At 37.4% G+C, this 25,486-nt stretch overlaps 1 protein-coding gene across 1 annotated transcript in view; it reads right to left on the reverse strand.

The window, feature by feature from the left end:
• PLD5 (phospholipase D family member 5) overlaps window positions 1–25,486 on the reverse strand; it is a 166,469-nt gene that overhangs the window by 39,566 nt on the left and 101,417 nt on the right. Inside the window, exons 3-4 of the mRNA XM_058802304.1 lie at window positions 19,677–19,845; window positions 11,559–11,673 (exon numbers count right to left, since the gene is read on the reverse strand). Coding sequence (XP_058658287.1) covers window positions 11,559–11,673; window positions 19,677–19,845 — 284 coding nt within the window. The remainder of the gene's footprint in view (window positions 1–11,558; window positions 11,674–19,676; window positions 19,846–25,486) is intronic.

Raw genomic sequence — 25,486 nt, forward strand, 5'->3', positions numbered from 1 at the left:
TAAAGAGAAAAATGGACATGCCCTGATGCCAAAATTAGAAAAATCCAGACAGTGGACTGAGAAAAAACAAAATATGTATGGGGAAAAAATACATTGATTTGAGGAAATACCTAGGGGATACAGATCAATAGCTTGTCAGTTAGCAGATTTTTAACATGGATTGACTTTCTTCCAAACAGCCTACTTGAAATGTAGAAAGCAAAACAAAAGGAAGCCACAACCCCACAGATTCTATCTTATTATCTGTGTGAAGGACACACACAATATACAGTCAATAAAAGTAACTGCACACTGAAATCACGGAGGATTTTAGCACCGCAGAGGGACTAGACCACAAAACAAATATTGTTTCATTTCTCCAGTGTAAATATCAACAACTCCCTGTGAAGGACAGGAATACAGGTATATTACTACCCTGTGACATTTTGCACTGGTGGATAACCAGGTCTGTAGGACTTCTTTTTCTACTCCAAACCACACAGGAGAGTCAGAATTGGCTTGAGGACAATAAGAAACAGAGCTGGACCAGTTCAGTTGGGATGGCAGTAGTGCACAGGAACTGCACTGCTTGCAGTTGACTACTGGGATCTCTATGAAAGCAGGAACAGAAGGCAGCAAGGCACTTTAAATCCCAATATCAAATCAGGGACTTGGTTACAATCCTTTGTCTTATGGCTGAGAACAGTTGCTTTGTGGTCCTTTGCTTAGGAACTGTTATTATGAAAGCTTCTCATTGCAATCATCACAATGTTCTTTTGTAGTGATTTTGAAGCTTAGTACAGTAATTATGTAGTCCTATAACTGCTGGCACTTTTGTCCATCACTTTAATGCTAACAAGACTACTGAGATTAAAAGCTTCAAGAGCAGGGATCTGTTTTGCTTTGAGTCACTGAAATGACTGTCAAGTTCTGTACTACAAAATTACTAAGACTTACACAATGTAGAAAGTTAATATTTTGTCCAAAGGATGGAAAACGGGCTGAAATCACTCTGTTCTCAAGGATAAACATTAAAAACAACTGCTCTGTAAGGACATGCAGAAAGACATGGAAAAGATGGAGAGTAACAGAGATATCCTCTGAGAACTTTGCTTCCGGTTGAATAACTTCAGAATTATCTTAATGTAATTTGCTTTCCAACCATTAGGCTGTGTAAAAATTCATAACGCACCAAAGTGCTGCAGAAGTGAAGGTTAATTTGAAAACTGCTATAGGAGATTACCAGAAAGATCAGTATCCTAGTGGCAAATCCATGTTACAAAGATCAGGCTTGGAAACTAATGTTGTATAAACCAGCAAGATTTGGTTGCATGGTACAGCACAATTGTAGCATTTTATGTTCATCACATGAAAACCAAGTGGTGTTGCCAGTTGGGTTTGGGCATTTGTTAATGCTTCTTATACAACTTTGAGCACACAGTATTTAACCAGGTTTGAAGCAGAAATTGAGCTAGCAGCGAAGCAGCTAAAAGAACGTGTCTGTGTCATGTCACTTCAGGTGATGGTCTTCTCAGAGCTGCCCAGGTTTGAAGTTAACACTTCAGTCTAGATGACAGAAAAAACTTGAACAGGGTGAGAGACAAAACACTGAGCCCCGCTGAGAAGGCTGGAGCCTGCTTGCAAATCAGCAGCAATCAAAATACACCAAATCATAGCAGTAGCATGGCTTTGACTGACCAAGGTACAGTTCTAAGGAAACAGTCAGGCTTCCAGTGAACACTAAGTATGTGAAATGAACAAACCAAAATTGACCAAAATTAAATTCTTTTCCTTGGATCCCTTTTAGGATCATTAGCCTTCATGCCCTTGCAGGATGAGATAACATTAGTATTTTTGCACACAAGAGAAAGCATGGGATGCCAAAATTTCTGCAAAGGGAGCACAGCTACCTAACGAATGATTTCTGAGCTCAGATGGCCCTGGCAGCTCTTACCAACTCTTTCAGTAGCTGTAGGTAGGAACTTGCACGCTATCCATATGCTTTAAAAATGTCACAACTAATTTCTGCTCATGCCATCCGTTATTGGTTCCTCTGTGCTAAAGAGTGTCAGCAATTCAGAGCAGCTAGTGCCATACAGGAAGAATCCATTCCAGCATGTAAACCACCAGGCAAGATTTGAAGATGATCCCTGTGGCACAAGCTCCTGTGTTGGACTGATTAGGTCCTACCTGACAAGAGCACTTTGGCTGTTTACAAGATCGCTGGATTGCAAATGCTCATAGTTGTGCTGGAGCTTATTAAATACAAAAGTGCCCATTGCTACCAAATCCATGAATACACACACCTTAGTACCAGACTTGAGTGTAATATTTGCAAACTGAAATTATGTAGTAAAATACTGATCAATCTACCATGAAAGACCTTTTCCATTACAAATTTCAAAGCAGAAGAATTATGATATTGTTTCTACTGAACACCTAACATCTTAAATATACCCCACAGTACACCTGTCCCTAACAAATACACATCACAGTACACCTGTCTTTGAATAATGAAGAAAATTATTTAAATGAATGCATTATTATTTACCTATGTATCTTTGAAGCAGTGACCAAGGATACTGGAAAGCACAACTGGTATTTTATAATGCCAAAGTACACATTACCAATGAGAGGGTACTGTCTTTGGGTACACAGCCATTTCTCTCAGCAAAGGTACACATTTCTAAGTCTACAGACACAGAAGCTGTAGAGCTTAGAATCAGAATTTATTGCTTACATATCTGGCTCTAAAAGACAGATTTTTTGGCTTAAGTGAACCTTTTCCCCCATTTTCTTTGCAAAACAAGCGAGTACAACCCAAGGCCCTGTCTGCCTTCAGAATTTAAGTGATTGTGAACTTTGTTTTGGTTTTTTTCTCCCTCTATTGGCTGTGGATGTGACAGCCTCATACTGCTAAATTGCTCCTACTAGAGAACTCTGTAAGTCAGGCTATGCCTAAATCTTTTTAAAGTTAGTGTGCTTCAGGCTCACAAGAGAAAGTAATCTGTTCACATTATGAACTATTGTGGTGCCTAAAATGAGGATATTTGTGTATCTAGGGAAAGTTTAATTCCCAGATTAGGCATATAGTTTCCTGTAGAACCTCTAATAAAAACTAGATTATCACTAGTTTATTGTATTTTTTGAGCTAAAAGACATCCAAACTAGGCAGCAGCCAATGCTGATGGAAAATATGTTGTTTACACCAGTTCCTCATTTTTTGCACAGAAAAAATGGGTTACCCAATGAAGTTTTAAAATTCTGTCCTACAATCAGAATCTTAAAACACTTCTCTTACTATTAAGGCTAAGAAATTTCTTTCAAAATATATCTGGAGGCAATAGAAGGAGCAGAAGCAGAGTAGGGCCTGGAAGCCAGGTTTCTTCTACCCCAAATGAATATGTGACTACTACAGTCATCTCTAAATGCAAACAGATTAAAAGATTTTCTGCAAACTGCTAGAACTCAAATAGGAAGAACTAAGGGAGCAGCACTACAAAATACCTTCTGCCCTTCCTAAATTTTTGTGACTGTAAGCTTAGTTTTAAGAAGTTTAAGATGTTCAATACTAGCTTAAGTGATTTGCTTTCTGTCAGGTGCCTGGTAAGGCAGACAGCTGTATTAGAAACTTTCAGACAGAGCAAGATTTTCAACATCATCTTCTGCAACTCAGGCAGATGTTCTGTGTTGAAGATTGGTTATTGAAACACATGTAACAAAAATAGTCCCCACTTGCACTTTTCAGTCATGTTTCATAAGGCTGGATGTGGTTTACATTATCCAGCCCCCCAGCTGAAACAAATAAGAAATGTTGCATATGAGTTCTCAGGGGATTTAGGCACAAAACCAGTACTGAACATTCCCTTGTGATCAAGATGTTTGTGGATGTGTGCACACTGTGCAACATAAACTGAGGTAAGTCAGTTTAGGTGCCTGAACAGAAAGACATTTCTCCAAAAACAAACCTAGTTTCTGCATGTTAGGTATGAATGCTTGAATCTCTGATGCAAAACTAGCACATGCTTCTTTCCTTTCAGATGGGCTGCAGCTAGCTTTGGGAATTCAGCTTGGTAATTCTCACTACATAGAACACTGCTAAAGTTACTATGCATTCTAAGAGGCAAAGAACTTAATGAGATCTTCCATCTTGGAACTGGCTTTAAGATTGCTTGTCACAGGCTTAAAGTTTTTGAGAAAATATCAGGAAACATTCTCCAATAGCAACTAATATAAGATAAATCAAATCTTACATCTACTATTTTCTTGCACCCGAGCTGTCTAAATGAATAATAAAAACTGAACAAGGCATGATTCATAATAAATCAAAATATAAAAATGAATTTTAAAATCAGATGTTAAAGGTGTTGTCAGTGGAATTTTCATTATCTGCCTTTTGTACACTCTCGTATTTTCAAGTGTGACTTAGAGTATTAGAAAAATGTCAATATTTATAATTTGAAAGGAATGAAAGAGATTTCTTGCCCTCTGTTTACATGCACCTTTATTTATCTCTACGGAACTCAGACCCAAATTACTTGCTTTCTTCAGGAAGACTCACACCTCAAAAAATCCTGCTTACTTCTTCATGAAAAATCCTAAGGAAAAGCCACTCTGGTTTTGGTATTGCTGTAGGAATTTCCTCCATCTTAACATCCTTCCCTCACACACACTCTTGGAGAATCCAGCCTAGGAAATGCACGAAGAAAGCAATGGAGCTACAGATCCATTCAATGCCTTATGCAAAACCATCCATTGAACACCAGCTCTCAAGAGCACTCTTTACAGTCCAATGGTACATGCATCAGATAATATTATTCTTATGATACATTGTGCAAAAACTGACATCTGGAAAGGCAGAAATCTCTTCAAGATCCACCTTCTGAATTCTAGCTTGCCATTATATGAACAGAATACATTTTCTTCTTAGTCTTTGCAGAGTATTTACATTGATTCCCAACATTATCTTCACATGAAGAGGAAATTAAAGACTTAATTAGAATCAGAAAATCCCAGGTTAAAAGGGCCCTCAGAAGACCATCTGACCCAGTTTTTTGTGGAAAAAGGAAGCCTATATGAGATTATTCAGCACCCTGTCCAGTAACATCTTGCAAACCTCCAGTGATGGAGACTCTACCATGTCCCTGAGGAAGGTTGTTCCAGTGAATAATTGTTCTGCTGAAAAAAAAAAATCCATCTTATCTTGAAATAAATGTCTTTAAGTACATAAGTTTATGTTCTCCTTGTGTTCTCCTTCCAAATCATTACACAATGATTAAACCCGGCTTTGAAATCAATCTAGACCTTTCCCATGCACCAGATCTATGAGGCCATTCGGCACAGAAGCTTGTCTATTTTATTCTCAAAATTGCCAGTGATAGCTCTTGTCTAATCTCTTTACAGACCACTGCCCCCATATTTTGAACAATTTTTTATAATACTGGAATCAATTATTTTGGGCTTAAAGTTAATCCATGTCATCATGGTTTATCCTAGCTGTCAAAAAACTTCAGTCACCCAAACCCTAAACAGTTTTAGGCCCAAGAAAACTAATCAGGAAATGTTCCCTCTTTGTCTTATAGCTTTATCTTTTCCAGAAAAAATGTCAGTTTCTCCAGAATGGCCAATTTCACATTTCAAGGGCTTGCAGTATACAAAGGCTCTAGTTCAAAAAAAGCACCAAATTCACTGTTTATTTCATAAGAAAAAAATGTTCTGATACTCCCAGATGATCTCCATCTTTTCTATGACATAGCAAATGTCTTTCAGTTCTTCTACACTATGTTAAAATTTATATCTTCCTTTCCTCCACAAGAAGACAGGGAAAGAGAACATGATTGTGGCCAACAGTAAAAATTCATGCCCCACAAGCAACCCAGCTCTAACACTACACAGCACCTTAAGTATGCCAACAGAAGCAGACAGAATATGGAATTAAACACATTTAATAATTTATATAAACCATATTTACAATTGCTGTCCATTGTGCGACACGTTCAGACTCTACAGGAAAGACTCTACAGGAAACCCTCAAACTTCCAGAAGTCCCTTGACATTACATGAGCTTGAGCTCTCTGGTGCCATGGCAGATTGAACTTGTTGCAACCAGGTTCCAGTGGTCTTTCCTCCCTTGTCCAGCCCAGCTATGTGTTTCCTTTCCCTGTGTCGCCCCCAGCCTGTGAGATCACACACTGAGTAATCCAGAAATCTAATGCAAATGACAATTAAGCTAGCCCAAAGAAAAGCAGTCTGTAGCCAAATCAGCTCCCTAATCTGTCTCACCACATGATCACTGGTGCAAGGAAGAAGGCAGGGACAATACAGGGTGAGGAGAGCAAAGAGGAAGCTGGGATTGTGCAGCTGCCCAGATGTAACCTGATTAAATTTGTCATGGAATGGTTTCTGTTAGTATTTGTAATCTAAAGGGCACAACTTAATGCATAATAAATTTCCAGAGTTTTACTATCTACTCATTTATTTATCACTCTACAACAATATACCTTTTAAGTTTCTTTGTTTTGGTTGTATCTGATAAGGAAAGACTGTAATCCTGGGCAAATGTGCATTCACTGCTCAGTAAATAACAGCTGCACATGTGATCTAGTGACCGGATCCTGCCTATGACAATGATTTCCTATTATTCTCTGCTTTCCTTGCTAATACATAAAAGTGATTACTAAAAGGACTTAGAAGATATTTTTCTAAAATCACACTGTGACATGGACATACTCCTCTTTTCTTATCTGCCTCAGCCACCACTGACAAAAGACAAAATATTCCTTGCAAATATATGAAAAATGCTTCATGAAAAAGGAGTACTAGGGAAAAAAAAATAGAAAATAAAGGAAGCAACGCAAATTGAAGTAGGAAAATCCATTGGTATGTCTTAAAAAGCATGAACACTATCAGCTAAAATAAGATAGCAATTAGTAAGGGATTTAGATTCTGTACACGTGAGAAATAATACAACAACCTGCTAATTGGAGACAGTGCTATTCAAATGTTACTGATGAACAAAGACCGGTACATAATTATGTGAAAGGAGGGGGAGGGTTACAAGAAACACTTCAGTCTAGTAGACTGAGCCCCAGCTGAGAAAAGTCTAAAACAATAACCATGAAAACAAGCATTAATAAGCTACTGTCACAGTACAAAGAGGATAAAGAAGAACATGTTTGTTTACACAATGAGGCAAATTTTGTCTAAAGACAGACCTATCTTTCACAAGAGAGTCATAGAGAGATATGCATGGTACGATATACATATATCCTATAAAATATCACAGTTTATAGTCTGTTCAGTAATAATTTCGACAACATGCACTGGGAAAACTTACATGTGATTATTTTTCTTTAATTACTAATATACTTTTTAAAATTTTAATTGTGACTATAGAAAACAAATGCCCTTATCTGGCTTCTGGTGCCTTTGTTGCCATTAATAATCATTGGTTTTCCCCAAGAGATAGAAACAGCAAGAAACCTCACCTAACAGGGATGTTGTAAAAGAAATTCATTAATACTGTATTTGCAGAGCACTCAGATACCACAGTGAGAAACAGCACAGAAAGGCCTATGAGGAAATTAATCATTCTGCATTCAGTGCAGGATCTGGCAGATGTGCAATGAAGAAAGCCTAGAGACATACATTAAATATGAAGATAAAAAAAGATTCTAGCCATTACCAGCAGAAATAATATCCCCTGAATGAACATCAACTGCCTTAGGCATTGAATGTTTGATGCATTCTCATTCAATATAAAGGAAAACTCTCTGATTAATATGCTAATATTACAACAAATACCAGCCAGGTATTCTGTGCAAAATACAGAATCTGATAACGTAATTAAAGTCTATCATAAATATATGCTATGGGATTAGTATTTCCTCATTTTTGCATACTTAGTTTTGCAACGAAATAACACTCCCACAGTCCAGCAATTATTGGCAAATGTACATTATCTCAGCAGTCAGAGAATCCTGTTACCACAGCTGACACAGTGGGATGTGTTAGCACAATAAATCAATTCATGTTTCATGCTGCAGCCACTGGACTTCTGTAATCAAGCTCCCCTGCTTTACAGTTACCTCAAATAAGTCAGGATAGCATAGAAAGGCTAAAAACCAGTTACTGGAGTGGTGACAAACCTGCAGGTTCACAGGTAGCTCAGATGTCTGCACTAGCATTGCGATTGTGAATTACTAATTTTATTTCACTCCACATCACTTCAGTTCTGCTCCCCACTCCACATAAGTAATTTACCTTACCCCATCAGCCCACATTTGAAGTCAGATTTGAACCTTCTCCTCTATTAATCAATAGGGATAGCTGCTGCAGAGGAAGCAGGTAGGACGCACCATTGTGGTGGAAAAGATCTATAAAAACAGCTTTCTACAACTCTTCAGAAATGGGGAGAAGAGGCAAGGGGACTCAATGCAAGCCTGTCTAGGAAAAAGGGAAGATGCGCTGGAATAATCTGCCTGGCAGAAATAGTTTTGCCACCTGTGTTGAGATGCAGCCATACAGGAGCCTACCATGGTTCCCTTTACAAAAAAGCCAAAACACTGCACGGAAACATGGATAACCAAGTACTGATCTTCAAGCAATCCCATGTGCTTAAAGCAATTCCACTTTGGTGGAATTTTAATTTCCTTCTTAAAGCAGGCAGGGCATGCTGCCTGAAGATTCCCTTAAGGTTCCTGAGCAATATATTAACAGGTACATCCATGGCCAACAGCCAAATTATCCCTCATCCTAGCCCTAGGAACCAGTCTGCACCACATGAGGGCACAGCCCAGGCATTCTGATCACTCAGCCTGCTGAAAGGAAAGGCAAGACTCTTCCACCGTCTTCATGCAATACAATTCTCTCTCATATCCAGTAGAACAGCTTGGAGACAGTCTGACTTGTGCATACAATCTGCCTTGGAAAGAAGAGCCAAACCTATGCCCACCTAGCAAGGTGACGGCAGACCCAGAAAGGATGAAATTCCCAGCATCCCACTGGCTGTGTATGTACTTTCTGTCCATGCTACTGCCCATGGCTCAGGTGCCAAGCATGTTTGCTGCTTAGGATCAATCAGAGTCCTTTATCATGTGATGAACCCCAGAGCAGGGCTTGGTCTCTCTGCTGCCCAATTCAGACTGACACCACAAGTCAGGGTTTGAGTCTCCTCAGACAAATGTATTCTGGTTCTCCATCCTGAGATGCTTCACAACTTGGCTGAGCTACTGATTTGTTTACTGCTTTCTTCACCAAGAGAGGAATGAATCTGTTAAAAAGGGTGCATGGCATATTTTAAAGACAAATCTGACCAGCTAGCTGCAGGAAAAAAAAATTATTTATCTTCATGGATATAAGTCCAAGTGACAATGCACGGTTCCCTTTCAATGATTAGTTCTGATGGATTTCTGAGAATGCAGGTAGCCAGCCCCTCACAAGCAAAAAGATTAATAATTTTAGTAGATAGGCTTTCCGGGATAGCATAGCAAAGATTAATGTTATCTGGGTTTTTTTAAGCCAGCCACATACTTAACTTCTATTTGAACACAAACAGGACCATAATCTGCTCATACAAGGTCTACTCATTTCAACATAAAATTAATACAAGTAAATCTGACTGAATTTAAAACTAATTTATTTCTTTTCAGGAATGCAAAACCAAAGAAAGATTTATCTAACTTCCATGGAGATAAAAACCAAACAACAGACCTAAATGAGTAAAATAACTGCAACAGAGCTGGCAATCACCTTGTCATAACCAAGACATTCTAATAAAAATATCAGTGCAGAAAGTAGCAGACCAAAACATGGGATGAGAAAAAAAATCATAGTGGGAAAATCTAGAACTTGTAATATTGATGTCTGAGAAAGGCCAATAGCAAACAATGATATATACAATTCCAGAGTTCAAAGATGATGACAACAAAACTCATAAAAAATACCAGCAACTTTCTCCAATCCTTTGTAGCTTAGAGCACAAATATATTGATAATTTATTTTAAATACTGTAAGATTTCCTGACTCAGAAATCTAAAAAAGGCATAAGGGAAACTAAAGCTAGTAAAATTGTAAAAGCCTGTGTTCTGGGTTTTTTTTTTTTAACTTCACAGGTTAGATTAATTCCCACATAAAATAGAAGAAAGTGTTAAAATATTTCTCCTCCTTTTCTAGCTAAAATTTCTCCTCATCTTTTTTTGAAAGGGGATAATTTTTGGTATTGGGTATTTTTAATAAATGGTACTCAAAATATCTGTTGCCAGTACATCGATATGAATGTACAGGCCTACCTCTGCTATTCTGTGACTCATAGGAATTTGGGATATTAGAATCACATGGAAAAGAAACAACTTTTCAAAAGATAATTTCACTGACATTGATATTGAAATACCAATTTCTTTTGAATATATCAGAAAAAGACATTCCACACATATCTGACAAAGTATTTGATATATTCTTACTGGTTATCAAAGAATCAATATCTCTTTTGGTTATGTAGCAGAAATCATCAAATCCCTGGAACAGGTAGTGTTATGAAATTATGAGGATCTATAATTATTAACTATTTAATTAATTTTAAGTTTATTAAATTTAAATAACATGTCAATCTTGATTAAAAGGCAATTTCCCTGAGAGATAAGGACTTCCACTAGTAATATTCTTTTACTTGTGCAGTGAGCAGATTACAAGGAATTTAAACAAATATAGGTTGATTTTTGTTGAAGGAGGGTGCCCTTTATTCTTCACCATGAACAGTTGTGTTATGTTAGGATGCTACTACACATAACAACTCCTTTGCCTAATTAAATGCTTTAGAGTTTCCTTTGTGATCCGTACAGGTATCTTCATCAAAAATTATCACCATCAAAACACATACATTCTTTTTGATCTTTGAAAAGTGTATCTTATCCTTAAAATCATTATTTTATCAGATATAGATAACTAAGAGGAGGAATGTGTATGAGATTGCTAGAACTCCTAAGAGAGACTAATTTCTTTCAGCAATGCTTGAATTCTCTTTACTATTTTTCCACGCAGTTTTACACAAAGCAAGTTCATTCATGCAGTGCCAATGTGCAATCCCACTGTGGATAGGGGGTTTTGAGCCTCAAAATTACAATCAGGAAAGCAGAGACCAAAGAAATATGCATAGCACAAAGAACCTTGTCAGCTGGTTAAATTTGACCAATGGTCTATTTTCCAGTGCTTCAGGATCATCAGTACCATGCAGGAGTTGTTTTGTTAATTTACTTTGCTGTTGCTCGAAAGAGGAAAAGTATCTTGTCCCACAAGGTATTAGCCCAGACTCTCAGGTTATGTTTCCTACTGTTAAAATGGCTACAGGGAATTTAAACACCTCTCTAATGCACTGCCTTTTTATTCGCATGGGACTTGCACACATCAGCTACAGTAACAGTTTCAGATTTCTGACATCTGTGAACCAGAGAAAGCTGAAGGATTACAGGGTCATAGTGCAGTACCAGTAGTGTGCGTTTCATGCACCATCCAAGTCTGATTTTAAACAGCAGGAACATCACGCAGCAGCCAATGGCAGAACGACATAAAGACCTTGGTCTTACCCTTTGTTTTCAAGTCGTTTAATACCTTGGATTCCACGGGCAGTTTATCGCTCACGAGCTTTATTTCAATATTTCGGGACGCCAGTTCCAGCAGCTTTTCGAAAAGACGCTGACCCTGGGAAGGACATTAAAGGAAAGCAGAAGCTTTTAGACACAGAACTGATCAAACTGTGTATCAACCAATTAAAAAAGCTCGCTAAAACAAAAACGTTATAAACAACATCTGAGTAACTGTGTTCCTAGATATGATTAAATCTACCCTAAAGCTTTGCAACTCAAATTTTGTTTTCTTGGAGAAATACTGTTCTGAAGGCCAAAAAGATTTCTTAGTTTTTCCAGATTGTGCAATATTGACAAGGTGACAGGTGTCAGGCAGAAAATGAAGTGTCCAGGGGTTTTATGCTGCATAAGGACATTTTGACATTAACTTTCTCAAGGAAAACAGTTTATTAAATTATTTCTGTATTGAGTGATATTTTTTCAAGTGGTTCTAATCACAGTACAACACATTCCCAAGTAGCTGCATGCTCATCTTCAGATGAGTTACACCAAGAAGGAAAATAATTATCTGTAGGTATTTTATGTGTATTTAATTTTTATGCTGCTGTAAATTTTTACTATTTAAACCCTATCTCTAACACAGAACAAGAAAAGGAAAGCCATACTGAGCTGGATACATGTCAAAACAGGAATTTCATATGAAAAAAATAAAATTTTTATTCACCATGTTTTTACACATTGAAGAAAGAAACAAGAAGTAAAACTTCTGCTTGCATTGCAAATGTTTAAATTTTAGGTTGAATATTTTAAATTAAATAAAAAAAAATTGAGTAACATAAACATTAGTAGACCATGTGAAGAATAAACTCCTGTGTTGTTTACTACAATTACAACCAGAGCTCACTTCCTTGGTGCTATTCTAACCTAGTACTGCAGACACCATGTTCAATTAGCAGCCCAATACAGAAAGACTTTGGGCTTATGCACCTGACAAAATGCCTGCCCTACCTACACAGTTCACTTTAGATTCAATGCATTGTTTGTCCTAGGGTAAACCTAAAACAAAAAAGCAATAGCTATACATCAACTTTCAAACAAACAGGTAGAAGATAAAGCTCTTCACAGAAACATGTAACATAATTCTCTGTACAAACTAAGAATCTTAAAATGATCCTTCCATTCAACAAAAATGAGCAAACCAAGAGCAGTTCAGGCTGATATAATAAAATGCAGCATGGACCAACAAAACCTCTGACAAAAGCCCTCCCAACACTCTAAAAACCCATTAGTAGCAGAGAGTGGACAGCCTAGAAATTTGCCCTGTAATTGCCTAGACAGATTGATACTTTGAGCCTTGCTGGGCTTTAAGCATTACACAGTCACAGAAAGTAGTGCTTCCCCTGTCTAAAGTACAGACCTATTTTCTAATGTTCACTTATTTTTAATATATGTGGCAAAATAAAAATACCCATCCCCCTAAAATATAGCTTTCTCAAAAATACCGATCAGGCAGAAGCTGCAATGGAAGCAGAACTACTGTTTGTTTTACTTTTGTGATATATGCCTGCCTGCTCACTCAAATCCATAGTACAGCTCCCTGCTCATCCCAGGGCTCACAAGAACTTTTCAGTGAACACAATGCTGCTATAGGGAAAGCATTAAAGAATAGCTAACAGAACAGAAAAACAAAAACATTCTTTGCATGAAGCTCCAAATGCTTCTTTTACTCAGATTCAGCATTTCTCAAGGTTGCCAGGTGCTTCCATCTGTAAAAAATACCATCCATGATTTTAACTCACACACCCAAGAGTCCTGAGTTGCTCTGTAAATTTAAGGAGTGGCTTTCCGTCACATACCTCATTAAGCTAAAAAAATCCTTAATTATTACACCAGAGAGTATGTTTGGTCTTTTTAAGAAGAAGCGCAGATGTTAGAGAGAATTTAAGAATTAATGAGATAAGACTGTGGAGGAGATGGATGCTCCATACAGAGCTATGCAGCTGCTCCAGCATGGTTCTGGGGGAGCAGAGGGGCACTGACTGGTGTTCCTGAGTGCCCTCCTCCCTCCAAGAGGGTTTCTCATGCAAGTGCTACTGTCTAGACTCTAATCAAATCTGGGAACAGCCATGGCTGTCCTGCTGTCCGCTGAATTCCCAACCCTTGCTTTGCCCCATCCCCCAGCTACCCCGAAGCATCAAGCTCCTGGCATGCCAGAGCTCGGCCAGCCTTTGGATATGCTTCATATGGGTTCAGCACTTCTGGTTTTCATTAGCTACATCTTTGCAAAAGTCAGCTGGGAAATTCAAGGATTAAAAGGTTTGCATTATGCATATTAACTAATAGAAATGTAAGTAGAAAAAGCTACTCAGGTTCTCTGTGTTGATTCCATTTATTAAGTAGACTGATAAACACTGTTTTTGTCTAGGTTATCTGTAAAAACTGATTTTGTCTACAAGAACAGCAGAAAACTCTGGCATACAGAAATAAACATGGAAAACGCATTCATAAATTTGTCGGAAAATTATTATCATTATCAAAACAAATTAATGGGTTAACTGTTTTGACAAAGAAATGCTTAGAAAGTTAATATCTAAAACTGATTAAATGAATTGCTTCGGGGGATGGATCCTAATTTTATACAGGGAACTACAGTAGTTATTTTTGGATATTATTGTCACTTCTACCTGCAGGAAATTATATTCACGCATGATTTATAAAAGCTTTGATAAACAAGCCTGGACTTTCTGTATTAATTGCAGCTTGGACAAAAAAGAATCTGGCAGCACCTCCTGAGATTTCCCTGATGTAAGCAACACAGCTGTCTCCTACAGGCCGTGCTGCCTGCTGAACAGCCCATCCTATGGATTCATAGATTGCTTGGAGTCCAGCCCTGCATTCCAATGAAACCATCTCCTCTGAAAATGCATCTGTTTTCCCATCAGGGACACCACAAGCTATTCAATTATGGCATTTTTTTTTTCCAATAATGTTTATGAATGGTAAAACCCCAGATTGATTCAACATCTCTAAGTAGTGATGGTTAAAACTAGGAGTGCACTCACCACAAATACTTGCGTTTATAAAGGTACATAAAAACCAGCACCTGTGACAAAATTGGAAAGAATTCCCTTTGTCTCACCTGTCACTGCATCATCCCTCAGCAGGCATTCATACCCCCAAGGCTTAAGCTTGATGAACCAAACTATGAAAAATTCACAACTTGCTTTTAAAAGCAAGTACATACTCCACTAAATAGGGTTACTAGAAATTCTTCCCACACTGCTGAAGAACCTGGACTTCTTCTCCATTAATATTAATTTGAAACTCAGTTTCTACACTTTCTGACATGTTTACTTGCAATTTTACTGGTTTGTTCTATGAAAAGGAAAAAAGATGGGACAGAAGGTCTGAAATGTTTTGTTACTGCTGTCAGAACATTTGAAATGCTTCTGTTGAATACAAACCCTTATGCTGTCATTCAGACCACATTCCCTTTGTGAGACAATACCAGGCTGCTGCACCACTACGTGACAGTGATCAGAAGCATTGCTATATACCCAGCTTGTGAGCACTGACAAATAGGAGCAGCAAAGTGCTATGAAACTGTGGCTACCTTATAGCAAAATCTGCATTTTAACAAACAATACCACCAGAAGTCTGCTTATCCTGATAAAATAATCTCTTACACTTTTTACTGAGTTGTTTGAAAAACATCAAAAGTGACAAAATAGTAATGTAGTAAGCATTTATCACATGAAAATGTGATAAATTTATAGAATTTTCATTTATAGAATGGAGTAAGCATTTATCACATGAAAAAATTTACTTTTGCATGGTGGCTTTAAACCAACATTAATCTCAAACATCAATCCCAACTGTACCTGCCACAGAAAACTGGTGAATTAAAATAATCCCAAAGTTGTCAATACCAAAAGGTCCTGAAATTTCCCCCAAAGCAATTTATTGGCAGACTGTAGACAGGCTGACTGTAGTCTGGCTGATTTCCCTTGTCTGCTCCTGTCTCTAACACCATAGGTTCCTCATTAGAAATAAAATGGAGAGATACAAATACGAAAATGCTGCATTTACTGAAGGACTCTCAAATTGCATTATTGTATTCTTCAGTAACATAGATTCCTACAGTTTATAAAATGCTTATCTTTTTAATCCCACAGAAAAAGCCTGGTTATCTCATAGACTTTTCTTCTGGTTTTATGTATATATTTCTACTATTTTTTCCCAAGTTTTCCCATAATCAAGCCTCTGGGTATATTTCTAAAACATCACTAAAAGTCATAGCATGCTGGCAGAAACCAACAGAGCAAATAAATCAAGAAATCCTAACTTTTACAGCTGGTATTTAATACAGAACAAAGAAACTCAAATGGTTTCCTCAATTCTTCTAACCAAACAGCAAGTGCAAAGGAAAGGAATATGCTTTCATTTTAAAAACCCTCCTTTTATTGAATTTATTTTCAGTCAGTACCAGGAAAATGCCACCACCTGAAGAGAAGAGATGTTTATGTAAAGATAAGCTTATAGACCTCTATAGCTGATCCCATCAAATTTCCACTGGGAGCTGCTAGACTGGGAGATATCTCTTCTTTGTATTTATTTGCATTTTTAAATAATTTTCAAGGAAGGGAACTTAAGCCCTTGCACTAACATTTGTTCTACCAAACAAATCACTTAAGCTCCTTGGGCAATGCATGTGCGAGTGACTCACGACTTCTCACCAGAGACTCATTACAAAGCTGGACAGCTGCCCTACATGAAACAGAGTATCAGATGGATGGGGGACTTCTCCCACCAAGCCATATGGGAGATGCACAGTAGGTTGGTGAATAAAATCAGAAGTGTCTATTTTTTATGTGATACTTGTAAAAATCAGATGCAGATCTACCCCTGATCATCTTATGTTTATCCAAATATCCCTCCAGGGCCAACTGTGTCATACTCATGGCAATACCAATAAGCCATGATGGCATTGATTCTGATTTGTGAAAAACAAACTGAAGTTTGTGAAGAACTTGCTGGAAATCTAAAAGGTCATTCTAAATTAAAGTTTCAAAATATAAGACGACCCAGAGGAAATGAACTGTGAAAACTGTGAACTGGCATGATCTTGTATTCACCTCTCTCTTGGCACTGAAAATGACTCAAAAGCCATCCTCAAAAAGAAGTCTCCATTTTCCTCTACTATCTCTAAACATAGATTACCACAGGAAGAGCCACATACCCACATTCCACGAAAACCTCAATGCTGCTACATGACAACTAGCCTGCTATTTGAAAACACACATATGAGAATAGAAACTTGCCAAAATGTGGATTTCTTCTGAATGAGATAAGCAGCCTAGAAAGAATTCACTATTTTGCCAAGCAAATATTTGTTTATTTGACTGCTTTATCTGTTGTAGAACAGAAACACTGTCTCATCATGTGTCTGTCTTTAGAGAATCCAATTTAGCAAAACTCATCATCTCAGATGACTGAGCATGGCTGTTGTGACCTGGACAGCTCAGTTGGCAATGAATGTTTATTTAGATTTATAACAAAAAAAAACACAGACAAGCAAGAGTCAAGGACACCAGGTAATGTAGCCACAAACAAAAATACAGAAAAATACAGCAGGAAGTTCTGCAATTTTATATATGCAAATGTATATCCAGTATACATTTGGACAAGACAGACAATATGTATACATAAAGATGACACATATATTGGCATATATATGTATGTGTGCATTCAAAGTTGCAGAATTTCCTGCTGTATTTTTCTTCAATATGTATATTGCTAATATGTGTGTATACATGTACTCACTCATCTATGCATGGGAATACACAGATGTATATGGAGAATGTAATTAAAACTTGTAACTAACTGAGAAAAAGTAATCTAGCCAACTCTGCTTTTCTCCTTCAAAAACCCATGTCTATTCAAGCGCTCTTGTGGAGAACCTTGCTCTCCAATATGACTTGAATATTCATAAAATGGAAATTGCTAATTATATAGCAGGATGTGGGTCCATATGGAAAATGGTTATGTCCTTAATTTCTAAAAAACGAGACTCATTCAAGGAACAACTAGAACTCATTCACTAAGCACTCTACTACCTGGGAGTTTTGTATCTCATCCCCTTACCTTTCATAATGCTTCTGCTATGCTGGGCAAATTTCCTCAAACTCAAATTGTAAAGACTTGAGGGCACTGGACTTATTCTTCAAACAATTACCAGATTATAGTTATTGAAACTTCTCTGAAATTTCACTTCCACTTCACTGAGTGGAGAAAGCAGATGTAATGATACAAGTTTTCTCCCTTCCCTTTCACAGAGTGAGCTTTGTGTACATTCTTTGGGACAGCAATCTGCTAAGAAACACTGCCTCTTGGCAATTTTTTAGCAATCAGACTGGCCAATAACAATATAGTGTTTTAGCATGAATAGACAAGCTTGAAAGAAAGATCTATCAGCTGTTCAGCCCACGCTGCTGTACAAATGAGAAAATGACTGGAATATTAATAGCCTTTAAACAGAAGTAATTACTCATTTTTGTAAGACTACTAGCAGGCAGAAAAAGATAGCTAGAATAGAGTATTATGAAAAATGTTTCATTTTTCTGGCTTTAACTGTGCATTTGAGGACAAAAGACCAAATCCACTTCTTAGACTTCTCTCCTTCCTTTCCCTGCTGAAAGGTATCTTACAGTTTTTACTTTGCAATGCGAATGTGGAAAAGGGAATGGATTTGATGCTTAACTACTGGAATCCCAATTTCAATTTTGCTATTTTATATCCTCTGTTTGGGATTGTTAGGCTCTGCCAGTTTCGAAGCAAATGACATGCTAAATTTTTTTCAGGCAAAATATTTTTGAAAGATTCATGCACATATCAATTCATGCACATCCTAGAAACATCTAAGGCCTTATCGCCCTGAATTCATCTGCTTGAATGACAGTACATGGAGTTGAAGCTACTTAGGCAATACATTTAAATAAAGCTTAGCTGCACAATTACATTGTGAAAAAGTCAATATTTTGATATTCCACATAAATTTATTCACAAATCACATTCCAATATTTATAAGCATTCTGAAATGTAGGATTTGCATTACATTTTCTATTCATCTGCTCTATTCATCTTATATTTTCAGTACTCTAAATGGACATGCAGCAAACTTTTTCTGAAGAAAAGTTAATGTATGCTGCTCAACTGGGCTACTGTCTATTTCAAAAGAAGCAGAATATAGTTGTTCAGAATACCAGGATTTGCCTATCATCTACCAAAAGGCATTTTTCACTGCACCACATCAACAGAACTAGAAAAAAAAGCAAAGAGTTTATGCCATGGTGTAACAGAGTTGTTTCATTACAGTTACCTGGCTGTCATTTTAGCACCATTTCATGTCAGCTGAGTGGCTCCTTTGCGCAAACCATCTATCCAGTGGAAATGAGGAGATACTCTCAGCCTATCCCTTCTTTGATATCTTAGTTTCACAAATGATGCTAAATGGAAACCTTTCCTGACCATATTTCTAAGAGGATTGCTCTCAAGAATGAAGTGTTTGTTGGCACAGCATCACTGCAATGCATGTCTGCCTTATTCACTGTGATTTATGATTTGTCATGCTGTTTTAATTGCAGAAATCTTGAACACTGCTCCCTCCCAAGATTAATTTCAAAAAGCTATGAATCATCTGATACGATATTGTTCTTTGTAAGTGTAATTCTACCCATCTATTTGTCTGGAGAATTAATTCATATACTTGCATTTTATTTCATCAGTAGCACCAAATAGAAAATAATTGTATAGACATATGAATATTATCAAATAGGTAGATGTGCTAATATAGATACTTGACAGCTTTCTTAAGGTTACACAATGTCTTTCTTTCCTAAGATGGAAGTGCTCTAAGTACATGTTGAATGTTATCTAGTCCAAGCACATCACTGCTCTTAGAAACTTTTGTATTGGCAGGAAAATCCCCATAAGAAAATTATTTTTAGACTACCCAAAAAAATAGTTCTGCTACAGGGGAGGGTTTTAGTTCTGTAAAATTAAGTTTGACAACAAGAACAGACTGTTAAGGTCCCACTCTTTTGTTAGGCTAGAACATACCTGGCATGCTGATGGATGACTGTGATTGAGGTCCCACTGGGAAGACACTATGTCAACAGACTTTTCAGCCATATTAAGCAAATTCATCCAGCCTTGGAAAAGAGACAAATGGGATGGTGCACTGTCTGAATAGTTGATCCCTTCAGGAATATTTTCCACAAGAGCAACCCTGAGAATAGATAAGGAAAAAATAACCACTTAACAAAAGCACTTTTCTTTATTAGAAGGCTCCAAATTGTAAAGAACTTCAGCTTTTGGGCCTGGTGTTCAACATCTGCTCCCAGAGGCTCTCAGCAGTTTGCCACCCTGTAACTGTCTCTGAAGCATCTGACTGTCATGCTCCACACCTCCCAGAACAATGAAATGCAGAAGTGACCTACTGCGAATGCAGCAAAGCCAATCAAGCTTTCAAAGCTCTGCAAAATTAGCTTACACAGGGAAAAGGTAGTAAGTGGGAACCAGTCCTTAAGGCGAGCATGGGATGAGTGAAACAATCTCCTCTTGCTTTGCCACTCTTATCTCTGAATATATTTTCTTCTCTCTAAGGAATTTGACAAGATGTACACTCCCTGGCATTCTCTTAGGTCTGCTTTTACAGCTGACATTTTATTACATGGACATCTCTAAATATGAATTCTCCCTTTCCAACTGCTCTAAGCTACCCGATTTTTCTGCTTTTGTTTACCTGTGTAAGGGTCTAACTGGGACCCAGTGGTTAAAAAAAGAATTATGACCTTTTAGTTTCTTGCTCTTTTTGGAAAGCTCTTTGATCTTACTGTCTACAGTATTCAAAACATTTTCAAATTAGAGTACACAAATTCATATGGATACAATCACACCCAGGAAGCCAAACAAGCATTGCAGCAAACAGCTCAAAACATGCTCCTTGGCTTCAGGAGAATGAAATGATGCATTTCATTCAGCACCTCACTGCTAGATTTCCTTAAATGGCAAAAGGTAAAGCTTCTCTCTATACTCAGTAGAGGAATTAAATAAAGTCAAACAAGTTCTTCAATTCTGTCTTTAGGTGAAGAGAATAAATTTTCATATAAATGCCTCCAACATCTGCCACTTCTACTGTGAATGATACAAACCAGATGTAGGAAAGCTGTAATAGGAACTCAGAGAACACTCCTCTCTTATATACAAGTACATCAAGCATTTCCACACTGGTTTTGTACTTGTCAATAGTGTTAATTATCAACTCCAGTAATATGAATAAAATTTGTAAACTTTAAGTAAATCATTATTACAAAATTCCAGGGTAAAAAAGATTTGTACATGTTTTGACTCTCAGATTAGTGCAGTATATACTATTAATTCAGTTCATCCTAGAGGGTTCACATGGAAACTTTTAGAGCTATTTCAGAATATCAAGCATGTTTGTAAAGTGAACCCATTAAAAGACTGAAGATTGGTACTCTTAAGCAAATCTGCGTAGCATTCACTAGGCTATGAGATCAGCACTAAATAACACAAATGACTGCACAGCTCTGCTATTGTATAATTTGAGTTTGGTTGTCCATTAGATGCCAAATGCATTCCAGTTAACAAAACTGCTATTCAGAACAGACACTATCTGGTAATATTTTTCCTACTCTTATGTTTTAGCAAATAGCAAGTACAGGGAAATGGTCACAGCACCAAGCCTGAGTCCAAGAAGGGTTTGGACAATGTTCTCAGGAACATGATGTGATTCCTGGGATGTCCTGTGCAGGGCCAGGAGCTGGACTCAATGTTCCTGATGGGGCCTATCCAACTCATCATATTCTATGATTCTACTTTGCGTTCTTCAGCAAAAATGAAAGAAAAAAAAAAGAAAAAGATATTTTATCTAGCTAAGGGACTAGTTAAAATATTCTTTTCAGAGTGTAGATTTCTCTTTAATAATGAATTGATTCTGCCATAAACTTCCAATGTTAAAACCCAATACCAAGCTCAGAAGTAATACAAAAAGCCAAGCAGCAAGATTTTATACTAAGTGATTTTGCCTTTATAATATTCTCCTTTTGTTTGGCACAATAGCAAAGTTCCAGTGCTTAGTCAAGATGAGTTTCAGTAAAACTTCTGTGCAAAAATTTGAGTTTGCAAGCTCCAATCCCATCAATAAAAGCTAAATTTAGCTTTCAGTTTTGTTCCAATATGACCCACAAAGAGGTTCTTCAAATGTGGTATTACAAAAACTTCCAGGAGAGAAGGTCACTCACAGACCTTGAGGAAAGTTAGACATAGTGACATAATTTATTCTGCAAAAATGGCATATTAACGAAGCAAAACACAAATGTACCATGGTGATTAAAACAGATTTTTGCTATCCTCAAAATCATTAGCATATAACCTTACACCTGTTGAATGACGATCTCCTTTCCCTCTCTGATTCCCTGATGCTCTATTTCATCTGACAATGCCAAAATAGGCTTGTGTCTTCAGTTTTACAGCTGAATATCCCCAAAACTACCTCACACAGACTGAGAAAGTAATGTTACCCAATTTGTGTGAAGTTGGACAGAGAGACAAGGGTCAGAGTGAGATCCAAGCTCCTCTCAGCTCACAGAAATGGGGCAATAGAATGGTATTTAGTGCCTACCACAGAACAGACCATGACCTCTATAATAAGACTCTTCTGAGCTCAGCTATGGCTTGCATTTAGCAATTCCAAGTGAATTCTATACTTGGTTAAGGATTCTTGTTCATCTTTGACAGTTCTTTGGTCAGAAAGCAAGAAGGTTTGTTACTGATGTCACACCAATTTGCTCCTCAGAAGGAAACAGGGGTTCTTAATTTAGCACATGTGTTAATTAAAGTAGAGAGGGCTAGGACAGTGAAAATAGACAGATGCTATATGTCTGTCTCTTGAAAAAATCTGGGGCTATTGACAGAAATTTACAGTTCTGTCAGAAAATTTAGCTCTGAAAATTCACTAGTATAAATGAAATATTTTTTATAGTTCACACCATATTAAAACAACAAACTCTGGAACATTATTCACTCTGGTTTATCTCAATCCACAGCCATCCACTAAAGAAAACCCAGGACATGCACTTAAGCATCTCTACATCATCTGAATTTACTCACCATTAAAGCGAAGAAACTTAGTAAGAAAACACTGCAATGACTTGTATGAGGCAAAAAACCCCAAAAGATGAAAAAAGGCTTTGACATAAGGCTGCTCTATTTCAGACAAGGGAGACAAAAAAAAAAGGGAAGATCTTTGAGAAAGGTATGCAAGTTCTGCTCCTACACTATAGTCCTATTTAAAGATACCCTCTTGTGACCCCTTTTTCTTTCCTTCTTAACCCAGAAGCTCTGGAATTACCTTCCCCTGGTCTGAAGGACCACATCTATTCACAGAGTTCCAGTTCCACTTATAACACCAGAATCTTAATGTTTATTAAATCTACCATCTTTCTCTTATTCAATTAAAGCTTTCACCAGGTCTCTTTTAAACCCTCCACATTCTTCTTCATCACTTCTACCACTCTTCATCCCTTCTACCACTCTTCCCCCTCAGATTTAATCATTAGCTATCATCCTGGCTAAGATCACCTTCTCTCCCAACCACAGCTCCAGCTCTTGATTCTGAAAGAGATTAAGAAATGCCCTTCTAGACAGGGTACAGTTACAATTTCAAAAACATGTGAAACAAACACTGTTTTCTGGGTTCACAGAGAAAATATCTGAAAAAAATAGGAAGAGTATAGCACAACTGTATTTGGATACTCTACTTAAAGACAGTGGTAATGATTTGGAAGATCAACTGTAATAAGTCTGCTTTGAGACCAGAACTGAAGCATAAAGGTATCCAGTACATTTGGATAATTACATGGTATATCCAGTAAAGTAAAATAAAAGTTTGCATTGCATGTAATATTTACTTTGTAATTAATTACATCTAATTCTTCCAGTATGAGAAGTTACAAAATGTGCTATCACATACTTATGCTATGAATTTCAATTTTAAATAAAACACATTTGACGCATTATAAGGAACTCAAGACAGAACATCAGAGCTAGAAGTGAAATGCAAAGCAGCTAAGATAGAATTTACAATGGGCTGTGAGCTCAAGCTCAGTGCTCAAAAGTACCTGGACTATTAGCATCTGAGAACACATCACAAGTTCTGTAACAGTCCTCTAACACTGACAGTCTCAACAGGTGAGGCACGCATGTGTGTGTTAGTATGCATTTATACGTGTGCAAGTGCCTGAGCACATGCACACTACGAAAACTCTTTGATGGCATTTACTTGTCTGCTTTTTGAATTTTAGTCATGAAGACCTTGATGTCCAGAGACAAAATCTTGGGATGATGAATGCTTGGTTCAAGATTATTCTTCGAATTAGATCTGCGGTGAATGAGGATAAATTCATGTTTATGATATTACATTAAGTATATTTTTCTGCAGACATGCAAGGTACAAAGTTTCATTTGAACATTTCCAAGTATGTGGTAGAGCAGACTAGAGTGATGTTTAAAATGAAAGGCTCTGCTGCCTCAAGCCAAAGAGGACACACTGCTTCTGGGTTTCTGCTCTGTGTCACAGGAACCAGTCAGTGACTCCTCACTCACACTGCTCACGTGGGCTAGTGTGGCACCAGGGCACCCTGACATAAGAAAGGGTCCCAACACCTTACCCACAAAAGTGACTGAACTCAGAAGACACAGGCTTGATCCTCTTAAACATGCAGCTGCAGAAAGTGGCTGTGGCACAAGAGTGAGAATAAAAAGCCTTGCCAACTTCAAGTATTCACTGAAGTCCAGCCTAAGTACACCAGTTAATTCCTGTAATTAGATGTTATACTTTCCCCTTCTACAGCTGCCTCTTCTTTGCACTTAGCTACTTTTTTTTCTTACTGGTCCACAGAAGCAATTGAAGTATGATATCCATATTTCAAATAATATTTTAACTTCTCACCACTTAGGCCTTTTTATATTGTTTGTAATCAACTTGAAGATCACTCTGTTACTGCTGTGCCCACATAATTGTTTTTGTGCCCACTCATCACGATGTCTGGAAGACAAATACAGCATGTGGACACGCACAGCACATCCATTAATCCTGGCGGATTTCATGTCCCGCATTCTCGCTTGATACAATATAGAAAATAAGATTTTCAGTCAGCACTTATGTCAGTGGAACAATATTGGTTTTTACCACTTAAAGATTAGATTCAATTCTGTAGCTCTATAGAACAAATAACTAGAAGCACTCCTGGAACACCTCTTCTCTTTGGATTGTCCCATGGATGTGCAAAAAGGATGATGATACCCTCCCTCTGATACCATCATCTTCAGAAGAACGCACCAATAATAAAATCCTTCTGTGATGAACAACACAGTAACTGTGTTGTAACACACCGTAAGCACAAAAGTTTTAAAAGAAAGATCCACTATACAAATTCACCAGTCATCTAAGGTTTAAACCTGTGAATGATTTCTAATTAAACACATTTTAGGTGATAAAATGAAATTTTCGCAGTTGCATTTCAGATGCAGCTTTCAGTTCCCAAAGGCAAAACTGCGTGCAAAAGAGGGAAAGAATTGACCAGATGTTTCACAATGTCACTTCACCCTACTGGGGACAGTATTTCCCTGGAGTCAAAGCAAATCTGAACCTTAGCTGATCTAGCCTGCCAAAATCATTTTAATACTGGAACCTAAATAGGAGTCATATAAAGTATCAAATGAAAAAGGAGCACAAGAAAGAATGAATAGCAAACATTAAAGGCCTTCATTTATGTTACTAACATGACTGATACTTGCCTCAGTTCAAAAAAACATATAAATAAAGTACAATGACCACAGAGCCT

This window comes from Ammospiza caudacuta, chromosome 3, assembly GCF_027887145.1.
Source record: "Ammospiza caudacuta isolate bAmmCau1 chromosome 3, bAmmCau1.pri, whole genome shotgun sequence".
NCBI lineage: Eukaryota > Metazoa > Chordata > Aves > Passeriformes > Passerellidae > Ammospiza > Ammospiza caudacuta.